This window comes from Sarcophilus harrisii, chromosome 6, assembly GCF_902635505.1.
Source record: "Sarcophilus harrisii chromosome 6, mSarHar1.11, whole genome shotgun sequence".
Taxonomy (NCBI): Eukaryota; Metazoa; Chordata; class Mammalia; order Dasyuromorphia; family Dasyuridae; genus Sarcophilus; species Sarcophilus harrisii.
Genome location: NC_045431.1, coordinates 251857651 through 251870174, shown reverse-complemented (window position 1 = coordinate 251870174; position 12524 = coordinate 251857651). Strand labels below are relative to the sequence as shown.

The 12524-nt window shown below is 31.3% G+C and overlaps 1 protein-coding gene across 1 annotated transcript; it reads left to right on the top strand.

Annotated features, from left to right (window-relative positions):
- The first annotated feature begins 7718 nt into the window (after window positions 1–7718).
- LOC100922418 (olfactory receptor 5W2-like) lies at window positions 7719–8651 on the top strand. Its single transcript, XM_003774519.1, has one exon. It carries the CDS (start codon window positions 7719–7721, stop codon window positions 8649–8651), a length of 933 nt encoding a protein of 310 aa, XP_003774567.1.
- The last annotated feature ends 3873 nt before the right edge of the window (window positions 8652–12524 follow it).

Genomic DNA, 12524 nt, shown 5'->3' with positions numbered 1-12524 from the left:
CAGCTAGAGAGAAATGGAAAGAGACAGAGATAGGGAGAAAGAGATACAGAGAGACAGAGTCAGAGAGACAGAGAGAGAAAAAAAGATGGGGAGGAAGGGAGAGAGGGCACACATACAAGTTGAATATGATGGGATGGTATCTAAAAATATTAACATTAATGCATGAGAAAGGGATGTTCTAGGAGAAATGGAAACAGGGAGATGGAATGGGATAAATTATAGCATAAAGAAAAAGCCAAGAAAAAGACTTTTCCTGAACAGGGGAAGAAGGGGAAAGTGAGGGGCAGCATGAAATCTTATTCTAATCAGAATTAGCTCAAAGAGAAAACAATACACCCAATGAATTGGGTTAAAAAATCTATTTTTACCATACAAGAAATTATGAATGGAAAGTGAGTGAGGACTGGGTGGAAGGAGTATGATTCTGGGAAGAAGTTGGAGGGCAAGAATAAGGCAAAATTTTCAAGCTTTTAAGATTTTTCCCAGAAATAAAACACATTTTAGACTCAGAGTGAACATAAGTTGGTTAAAAACAAATAAGAGTTGGGCAGAACAAGGATGCTCCTGGAAGAAACTGAAGAAATACCTGGGGCTGGGGATTATGCCCTGTGAAGTTCAAACACTTCTGGGTTAACTCTGCAGATACAATTAGCTGAGAGCCCCGTGTCTAGCTGGGGTTGGTGGGAAGCACAGGAACTTTCATCAATTGAACAGCATACAGAGTTTATAGAATGGCTTGGATTCTTATGAATTTGAGTCAGTTTCCTATATATTTTGGAAATGAGGCTTTTATCACTTTTGAATGTTAATTTTTTCCAGTATAGTACTACCCTTCTAATCTTTTCTATATTGGCTTTGTTTATAGAAAAAAACCTTTTTCATTAAATATAATAAAAATTATCCATTTTGTATTCTATAATGAACTCCATTTCTTTTCTGGCCACTAATTCCTCCCGTTTTTATAAATCTGAGAGGTAAACTATCCTTTGTTCTTATAATTTGTTTATAATACTACTCATTATGTTTGAATAATAAACCCAATTTGACCCTATTTTGGGATATGCTATTAGGTGTGGGTCACTGCCTACTATCTGCTATACTAGTTTCCAATTTTCCCAGCAGTTTTTGTCAAATAACGATTTCTTATCTCAAAATCTAGGGTCTTTAGATTTCTCTAACTCTAATTTCCTAGTCATTGACTATTTTGTCCTGTGAATCTATATCATTCCATTGATCAACGACTCTGTTTCTTAACTAGTATTAAATGGTTTCAATGACTTCCGTTTATGATATAGTTTTAGATCTGGTAGAGCTAAGATATCTCCATTTGCAATAGTTTTGATCAACTCCCTTGAAATTCTTACCCTTTTCTATTTCCAGATGAACTTTATTATTTTTTTGACTTCTATAACACAATTTCTTGGTAGTTTGATTAGTATGGACTGAACTGGCAGGTTAATTTAGGTAATATTATCATTTTTATTGTATTAGCTCATACTACCCATGAGTAATTCAGATTTTTCCAGCTCATTAGATCTCACTTTATTTGTGTGGAAAACGTTTTATAATTGTATTTTTATAGTTCCTCACTTTGCCTTGGCAATATTATATATTGTCTATAGTTATTTTAAATGGAATGTCTCTTTGTATCTCTTGCTGCTGGACTTTGTTAGTAATATATAAAAACACTGATGATTTATGTGGATTTATTTTATATCCTGCAACTTTGCTAAAGTTGTAAATATTTTTTAGCTGATTCTGTAGGATTCTCTAAGTATACCATCATATCATCTGCAAAATTTGGTTTCTGCATTACTGACTCTAATTCCATTAATCAGTTTTTCTTCTCTTATTGCCAAGCTAACATCTCTAATGCAATATTAAATAGTAATGAGGATAGTGTGCAGCCTTGTTTTACCCCTGATCTTACCAGAAATGGTTCTAGTTTATCCCCACTACATATGATACTGACTGATAGCTTTAAATAGATACTCTTGATCATTTTAAGGGAAAGCCCATTGATTCCTACACTCTCTAGTGTTTTTAATAGGAATGGGTGTTGGATTTTGTCAACTGCTTTTTCTGTATCTATTGAGATAATCACATGATTTCTGTTAGTTTGGTTATTGACATAGGTTATTATGATAATAGTTTTCCTGATATTGAACCAGATTTAGATTTATGGTATAAATCCTACTTTGTCATAGTATATTATCTTTGGCATAACTTTCTGTAATTCCTTTACTATTCTTTTCTTTAAAATCTTTGCATCAATTTTCACTAGGAAAATTGATCAATGAATTTCTTTCTCTGTTTTGATCCTACATAGCTTAAGTTCATCACTATGTCTGTCTCATAAAAAAATTTGGCAGGATTTATTCTTTCCCTGTTTTTACTAATAGTTTACATAATATTGGAAATAATTGATCATTAAATGTCTGATAGAATTCACATCTATGTCCATCTGGTTCTGGAGATTTTTTTTTTCCTTAGGGACTTGATTAATATCTTGTTCAATTTCTTTTTCTAAAATTGGACTTTTAAAGTAATTTATTTCCTCTTTTTTTAATCTGGGCAATCTATATTTTTGTAAGTATTCATCCATTTCATTTAGTTTAACAGATTTATTGGCATACAGTTGGATAAAAGAACTCCTAGTTATTGCTCTAATTTTCTCTTCATTGGCAGAAAATTCACCCTTTTCATTTTTCATATTAACTATGTGATTTTCTTCTTTCCTTGTTCAATTCAAATTAACAAACAGTTTATTTATTTTGTTGGTTTATTCATAAAACCAACTCTTAATTGACTTTATTATTTCAATAGTATTTTTACTCTAAATTTTATTAATCTCCCTTTATATTTTCAGAATTTCTAATTTGGTATTCAATTGGGCTTTTAAAATTAGTTTTTTTTATAGCTTTTTTTAAAGTTCCATGCCCAGTACACTGTTCTTCTCTTTCTCTATTTTAAACAAGTTAGTATTTAGAGAAATAATATATTTCTGAAGAACTGCTTTCACTACATCCAATAAATTTTGGTATGTTGTCTCATTATTATCATTCTCTTGCATGAAATTATCAATTGTCTCTATGATTTGTTGTTCCGCCCACTAATTTTTAAGGATCAGTTTAATTATTTTACATTTAATTTTTGGTTTATTTTTCCCTGGCTCTTTCATATATATAATATTTCTTGTGTCATTATCTGAAAAAGATGTATTTTACAATTCTGCCTTGCTGCATTTGATTTTTAGGTTTTATGCCCTGATGCATGATCAGTTTTTTGTTGTTTCCATAGTTGGTTCTACTGCTAAGAAAAAAGTATACTTATCTCTGTGTCCATTCAATTTTCCCCAAAGGTCTGTCATTGCTAAATTTCTAAATTTCTATTTACTTCCTTAAATTACTGTAGCTCTGTGGTACCATCTCACACCTCTTAGATCAACTAAGATTACAGGAAAATATAAGGATAAATGTTAGAGGGGATGTGGGAAAACTGGGACATAAATCCTTTGTTGGTGAAGTAGTGAAATGATCCAACCATAATGAATTGCAATCTGGAACTATGCCTGAAAGGCATTATAACTGTGCATACTCTTTGATCTAGCATTATCTGTATCCCAAAGAAATCATAAGAGGAAAAAGAACCCATATTTGGAAAAATGTTTGTAGCAGCACTTTTTGTGGTCATTGGAAATGAGTAAAATATAAATGAATGACTGAATAAGTTATAGTGTATGAAGATAATGAAATACTATTGTTCCATAAAAAAAAAATGATGAACAAGTTCATTTTAGAAAGGCCTGAAAAGATTTACATGAACTGATGATCAGCAAAACAAGCAGAACCCACAATATATTGTACACAATAACAACAAGAATGTGTGATAATCAACTATGAAAGATTTGATTATTCTCAGTGCTTCAGGGATCCAAAGCAATCCCAATACACTTTGGAAGAAAATGCCATCTGCAACCAGAAAAAGAACTAAGGAGAATAAATGTAAATCAGAACATGCTATGTTCACTCTTTTTTTTGTTTTCTCTCCATTTTTCCCTTTTGTTGTGACGTTTTTCTTCTAATATGATCCATAAAGCATTATATTAAAAATAAATATTTTTTTTAAAAAATTAGATTTTCCTTTACAAAAGGATTTCAGATCAGAATACTGTCTTGTTGAAGAAGTGATGGAACTGATTTCATTTACAAAAATCCAGAGCATTGTTTCTTGGATAATTAGGAAAAAATGTATTATTTTTCACTAGTGCTTTATATTTGAAGTATATCACACATGTATTGTCATTTGTTCTTCCTCACAATTGAGAAAAAAGATGCTGGAAAAGATATGTGTCTTGCCTAAAAAAAAAAAAAACATGAATAAACAAGTATAAGGCAAGATCTGAATTCAGATAATCTGAAAAATGAAAATATTGGGCCAGAAGGAGTCTTAGGTTTGTTGAACTAGATATATAATATATTATCCTATGAGTCATTCTTTTGAGGCAAAGTTCCCTTACTACAAATGGAAATCATAAAAAAATCTTTCTTATCTCGCTTTCAAGATTTCATTTGAAATCAAAATAATGATAATTGTGAAGTGCCAGATTAATTTTAAAAATGCATCAATTATTATCTTCAATGCCTTGTACATAGTGATATAACATAATTCATAAATAATAAATGCCTTTGTACATAAAATTGTGCTTTAAATGAAATTAAATTACTTCCTCAGATATTACAAGGTTTAAGGATCAATGGTTCATAATCAGTAGAGAATATTGGCCTTCATCACCACTCTTCTCACCTGTATGAAATCTTGGATGAATATATTTCATCACCACCAATGGCTTAAAAAAAGCCATTGTGAACTGATACTTCCATTCAGTCATTAATCCAATTAGAGAAAATACTGTATAATTGAGATGTTCCCAATTGCATCCTTATGTTATAAGAGTCATTGCATCATTCAATCAGAAGAAAACAAGTGTTTTTGCTTTTTGTGTAACTCCTTGGTAAATTAGTCACATGTTCACACAAAACCTGAAAGATGGAGCAGAGGCTTCTTAGTTTTGATCCCAAATGACACTAAATAAAATGATATCTCTCTACCTGGATCTAGTGAAGAACACAAAGTCTTTCTTTTGTCAGGTAAGTTTAAAAATTCTTAAGAGATGTTAAAGCAGAAAATTGGTATCAGAGTACATTGACAAAATGGGATACACAAGTGTGAGCTCTGGAAGATTGTGAATAATGTTTTCTGACAGAGGCTTAATTATTGTGACTGAGAGAAACTGATGCTAAAGAACAGAATTTATGTTTGTAACTAAAAAACAAAAAAAATTACCACCTCTGAAAAAGAATTGAATATAACATCTTTATTCATCATTATCATTGCCCCAAGAAATCATTTTCTGTCTTTAATTTTTAAAAGGTTAACTATTTTATTGGTTTAATATATACACACTAGCTTCTTCCTAAAAATTTTGAGAGGCACATTACAATTACATTTTTGTCCACATAAAAGAAATCAGAACAGATTGTTTTTCTCCTTTATGTGTCTGTTTTCTGTAAACCATGAATCACCAATTTCAGCACTAACAATTACACACACACACATTATTTAGTCTTGTAAGATTTTAGTTTTAATTGTAAGACAACAATGCAGTACATATATAAATGTTTATCAGTATATATTTATGTACATACATACACACATTTATACATGCACATTTGTATATATAAAATCACTAATGTTTGATCAAGATAACTTAGGTAATTAACTTTGTCACATCATGAAAATCTGTGCTTTTTTATTGATACTTTCCTCTATCTACCCCCTCGAAAAAAAATAATCAGTCACCAAACAATAAAAGAGGAATCAATCACTAGGAAATTTGGTCCATATTTCAGTAAGATGTCATATTGTTCCTCCTAAAGAGAATTTTTGATAATGTCACTCTCCATCACTACACCCAATAATGGTTAAGTTGTTCCTGATCATCCCAAAATTAAACATAAGATGATCTTCTGGGCTTGTAAAGTCCTTTCTAACTGCATTCAAACCTGTCTTTTGAGTCTTCTCATACTTCATACCATTCATTTGCTCAAAAGCATCTAGGAGGCACAGAAAACCATAAAGTACACTTTGAGTGAGGGAGAAAAGATCAAATCCAACCTCAAACATTTAGACATTTTGTAACCTTGGTCATCTCACATAATATCTACCTGCCCAAGTTACTACACATGTAAAATCAGGATAATAATGACATATTTCTCAGGATGATTGTAAGGAAAATATTAGGCACTTTGCAATTTTAAAGCATTATATAAAAGCCATTATGATCATTGTTGTTATTCTGCTGTTCAATGTAATTGGTCCCATGTTCTTCCCTAAACATGATACTCCATCTCCTCACTCTACACATTTTCACTGGCCTCTTCCAATGCCTGGAACATTTTATCACTTCATTTATACCTTCTGACTTGCCAGACTTTCTTCAAGTTGCAGGTAAAATCCTACATCACTTAAAAAGCCTTTCCAAATTCTCCTTAAAAGTTTGTACTTTCCTTCTCTTATTTATCTTTAATTTAACACACATACTCACATACACACAGGCATAGACATACATATACACACATTTTTGGCAAATATATGTGTATATATGTATTACTATAAGTGATATATTTACATATTTGGATATAATATGTCTCTTACATAGTATTGTATCATTACTATCAATAATACTATGTAGTTCAATATCTATAAATGATAATATTTTAATAATACCATACCAGTAATATGATAATAGATCACTGGAGATACAAAAAAGGGCATGAAAGGAACTAAAACTCTAATTGATAAGATAAGCATAGACTATATATATAGAAATATTTATTATTATATTTTTGTTTCTATACATAAAAATATACATACATGCATGCATACACACCTGTATTTGGATATGTGCATAATATCAATACATTTTAGACATTTGACAACATAACGTAGCTAAGTACGATTCGAGTAAGATTGTCACCTTAGATGAACTTGAATCCTTGTCCAGCAACTTATCAAATAAATTTAAATTAAATTGTTTAAATTGAATTTTATTTTAGAGATGGACTTAGCAGATCATCTGAGTAGAATGTAGTTCAAATAGCAATGATTTTGAATTCTATTAATTTTTTAGATTAAAGACATTGTAACTCATACTGTTTTCTTCAATGAATTATTATACTTAGTATCATCATCATTATTACTATTGTTATTGCAATATTTCAGATATATCCCAGATTTACCCCCAAAAGTCTTGTTTTAAGGTGTGTTTTTAACCAGCTTTTAACCAAGGATAATCCATTCAGTCTACATGAGCTGTTTCCTAAGTTATCAAAAAAAATTTTCTGCAGTATAAAATTGATGTAGATGTTATAGATGAAATGACCTTTTAAAAGTTTAAAGAAATATTCAGCTAGATATTTTGAACATGTCTTAAGTTCTTCCTCTCACTTTTGAAAATGTTTATCTGGAGAAGGTAAAATTTGATATATTTATTTGACATTAAGCTGATGATGGATAGAAAGTGTCTTTTATCCATCTTACAGATGAGAAGCACTCTAAAAGTCCAATGCCCATCAGCTTTAAAAAAGAGTAAAACTGCAGTTCTTCTATTTGTCTAGATTCTTTTTCAAAACAACACAGAAGAGAACAAAGCAGGGATGATGGAGAGGAATTACTCCAACCCAACTGAATTCATCCTCTTGGGAATCACCAGTGATCCAGACCTTAAAGCTACATTTTTTGTCCTCTTTCTCATCATTTATTTGGTTATTCTTATAGCAAATCTTGGGATGATCATCTTAATCAGAATAGACACCCACCTGCATTTGCCCATGTACTTCTTCCTAAGCCACATGTCCTTCTGTGACCTCTGCTACTCATCAGCCATTGGCCCTAAGGCACTGGTGGACATCTTTGCCAAAGACAAATCCATTTCCTTTATTGGTTGTGCTCTGCAACTGTATTTCTTCACATTATTTGGAGATTCTGATTGTGTACTATTAGCAGTAATGGCCTTGGATCGCTACATGGCCATAAGCAATCCTCTGCTTTATACAGTAAAAATGTCTAAACGTGTCTGCTACTTACTGATTGCTGGTGTCTACATGGTGGGGATGATGGATGCTCTGATCATTACTACTTCAAACTTCACACTGAGTTTCTGCAGGTCTAATGAAATTAACCATTTCTTCTGTGATATCCCTCCTCTTTTATCACTCTCTTGTTCTGATACCCATATCAATGAGATGATACTTTTCATAGTTTCTGCCTTCATTGAAACAGTGACCATTCCAGGAGTCCTCATCTCTTACTGTTATATATTTTTGTCTGTGTTGAAAATCCACTCAACTGAAGGCAGAAGTAAAGCCTTTTCTACCTGTATCTCTCATTTAACTGTTTTTACTATCTTCCAAGGTACTCTCCTTTTTATGTATTTCAGACCAAGTTCTACCTATTCACTAGACCAAGATAAAATGACCTCTCTATTTTATTCCCTTGTCATTCCCATGTTAAATCCCTTGATCTACAGTTTGAGAAACAAAGATGTGAAGAAGGCTCTGGGAAATTTGAGAAATAAACTAGGTTTTTAATTTCAATGTTTGTATCTCATTGTCTCGGTGACCATGAAGAGAAAGAATATGAGGGTGAAATGAAATCATCTGATGTATACTGAGGTACTTATACTTCTTCACTTTTTTTTTTAGTAACAATGACAATCACAAAATTTCAAAGGGGGAAAATGACCTGTAATTTTACATATTCTAAAGTCAATCTCTACAACAATTCTGTCTATTGCCTGGCTGTCCAAATATTCCTAAAATAATGAATTTTTCCAATGGCTTTTGTATGTTTAAAAAAATGCACATAAGCAAAAGTATCAATTATGGATAGCAGACTGAATCTGCTCATCTGAGACTGATCTCTTTTATAATGACCAGTTAATGATAAAATATTTTCCTTTATCCCATATCTTATATAATGATATCATATTGTGGAAGGCAGTATCATTGTGGCAATAGAATGGAATAAGATTGCTGCTATTTCAGCTGAAATGTTTGACATTGAAAAACACAAACTATCTCAGTAGCTTGGCAAAAACTTCAAAGGAAAATTCAAATTTGAATACAAACATTCCATTGATGGCTGAAATAATAATATGGATCTTGATGACAAACCAGGGACCAAATGAGGCAGATCTGGGCAAAAATTTTCTTGAAGGAAGGCTAGAAATGGATTATATCTGTAGACATATGCATATCAATATTATAGTTTATGAAGAAATATACATATATTTTAACAGTTTAATGAGTCATTTCGGGATTTATCTCATCTAATTACTGTGGATCTCTATGGAGTATGCTGAAAATGGGAGGGAGGGGGAACTGGGTCTCCCTAAAGATTCTAAACTGAGTAGAAAATAGTGATCTGAATGTATATATGTATCTCATTATTAAAAGTATTTTCCCACCTGTATCTTCCCAAAGACTTTCTGAAAATAATTAATCTTATTATATAAGTGGTTTAATTTATTGGGTCTTTGTAAGATAATTTAGAGAGGAATGTGAAAAGTTGTAATGAGCCTTAGCAGAAGAGACCATATCATGAAACAATTTTAAATGTACTTAGATATTTCAATAAGTACTTTCCTCATTAAGAAATAAATGAGTTAGAATCACCCTCTTTTTACAAATAAAGAAACAAATGCTAAGGTATCTTCACTGACAGAAAATTGGTTAAAGAGCTATTAATATTGGGCCCAGAATTCAAAACGGTCTCACTTAAATTGAAGACATCATATTTCTTCTAATTTATTGCACTGTCCCTCAAACATCAAATGCTAGAGAAATCACAATATTCTCCAAATTTCCCATTTCAAAGAAATTGTCAATTTCTTCCTTTCAAACTTTCCCTCGTGTTCCTTATTTTCTTCCCTAAGAAAGAGTAAAACAATTTTATTTCCACAGTGAAATCAGGCTAATGATTGGTTAACATGCAAAAAGCTTAGTAATCTTTGTACATCATCCCTACCACTATTATAGTTGTGTTTAAAGGTAAAGATTTAGAGACAGTGGGGTTCTATTCATATGAAATTCCTTATATGCACTACTTTTATGCAAAACCATGAAAAAGCTTTTCAATTGTCATTCTTCTTTTTACTTTGTGTCTGTATTTGTGTGCATGTGTGCATTTGTATGTGTGTGTGTGTAGGAAATTGGGGTTAATTGACTTGCCCAGGGTCACACAGCTGGGAAGTGTTAAGTGGTAAAGGCCAGATTTGAATTCAGGTCCTGCTGACTTCAGGGCTGATGCATCACCTAGTTTCTCCCCTTACTTTATTAAAACAATATATAATTTCTTCCAATATTAGGGCTTTCATTCCCATTGAAAATAGATAAATTTCCCATATTTTCCAGCAACAAATTCACCTCTTGCATTAAATTACCCATTTCATACTAAGAAATTGCCCATTTCATATTTGAAATTTATCAAAGAAAGTTGTCCCTATATTCTAAGTCTGGTAGAATTCATATATATCCATCTGGGCCTGGAGATTTTGTCTTACGGAGTTGGTTAATAGCTTGTTCAATTTATTTTTTCTAAAATGGGACTTTGCAAGTAATTTATTTCTTCCTCTATTAATCTGGGAAATCTATATTTTTGTAAGTATTCCTCCATTTCTCTTAGTTTAACTGATTTATTGGCATAAAGTTGGGTAAAACAGCTCCTAGTTATTGCTCTAATTTCTTCTTCATTGGCAGAAAATTCACCCTTTTCATTTTTAATACTAACAATTTGATTTTCTTCTTTCCTTTTTGTAATCAAATTAACTCAAGATTTATCTATTTTACTGGTTTATTCATGAAACCCACTCATGTTTTATTTATTAGCTCAATATTATTTTTAATTTCATTTTTATTAATCTCCCTTTTTGTTTTCAGAATTACTAATTTGGTGTTCAATTAGGGGTTTAATTTGTTCTTTTTTTAAAAACTTTTTTAGTTGCATACTCAATTCATTGATCTTCTCTTTCTCTATTTTATTTAAGTAAGCATCTAGAGATATAAAATTTGCCTGAAGAACTGCTTTGGCTGCATCCCATAAATTTTGGTGTCTTGTCTCAGTATTGTCCTTTCCTTGGATGAAATAATCAATGGTGCCTGTGATTTGTTGTTCTCTCATTCATTCTATTGGATCAGATTAATTTTGAGGACATTTTTTTCTGGCCCTTTAGTATATGTAATTTTTGTTGTGTCATGATTTGAAAAAAATGCATCTTTTATTTCTGCCTTTCTGCATTTGATTTTAAGCTTAATATACACTAATGAATGGTCAATTTTTGTATTGGTTCCCTGCACCACCAAGAAAATGTATACTCCTTTCTATCTCCATTCATTTTTTCCCACAGGTCTATCATAACTAACTTTTCTAAAATTCTATTTACCTTCTTAAATTAAAACAACTATGATATATCCCTTCACACCTCTCAAATTGGCTAAGATGACAGGAAAAGATAAGGATAAATGTTACAGGGGATTTGCGAAAACTGGGATATAAATGCTTTGTTGGTGGACTTGTGAAATGATCCAACCATTTTGGAGTGTAATCCAGAACTATGATCAAAAGGCTTTATAACTGTGCATACTGCTTGATCCAGAATTATCTGTATCCCAAAGAAATCATAAAAGAAGGAAGAGAACCCACCTGTGGAAAAAAATGTTTGTACCAACACTTTTTGTGGTAATTAGAAATGTATAGGTATCCATTAATTAAGGAATGAATGACTGAATAAGTTATAGTGTATGAAGATAATGGAATTCTATTGTTCCATTAAAAAAAATGATGAAGAGGCTGATTTTAGAAAGGCCTGAAAAGACTTACATGAACTGATGCTCAGCAAAACCAGCAGCACCAGGAATAGATTGTACACAATAACAGCAAGAATGTGTGATGATCAACTATACTAGGATATTCTCCTTGCTTCAGGGATCCAAAGCAATTCCAATACACTTTGGACAGAAAATGCCGTCTTCATCCAGAAAAAGAATTAAGGAGAATAAATGTAAATCAGAACATGCTATGAACACTTCTGTTTTTTTTTTTTTTTCTTTTTGTTCTCTCACATTTTTTTTGGTTATACCTTTTCTCTTTTAACATGATCCATATAGCAAAATATATTAAAGATGAATATATTTTAAAATATTAGATTGTCCTTCACAAAAACATTTCAGATCAAAATACTGCCTTGTTGAAGAATTTCTTGAATTTATTTCATTTGCAAAAATATAGAGCATTTTTATTTGAATAAGTAGAAAAAAATTATATTATTTTTCCTTTGTTGCTTTAGATTTGAAAGTGTATCATATATGTATTCTCATTTGTTCTTCCTCACAATTGAGAAAATGTGCTGGAAAAGATAAGTGTCTGGCCCAAGATCAAACAGATAAGCAAGTATGAGGCAAGAT

Coding starts and splice junctions, on each gene's coding strand:
- LOC100922418 (XM_003774519.1), top strand. CDS start 7,719: ATGATGGAGAGGAATTACTCCAACCCAACTGAATTCATCCTCTTGGGA.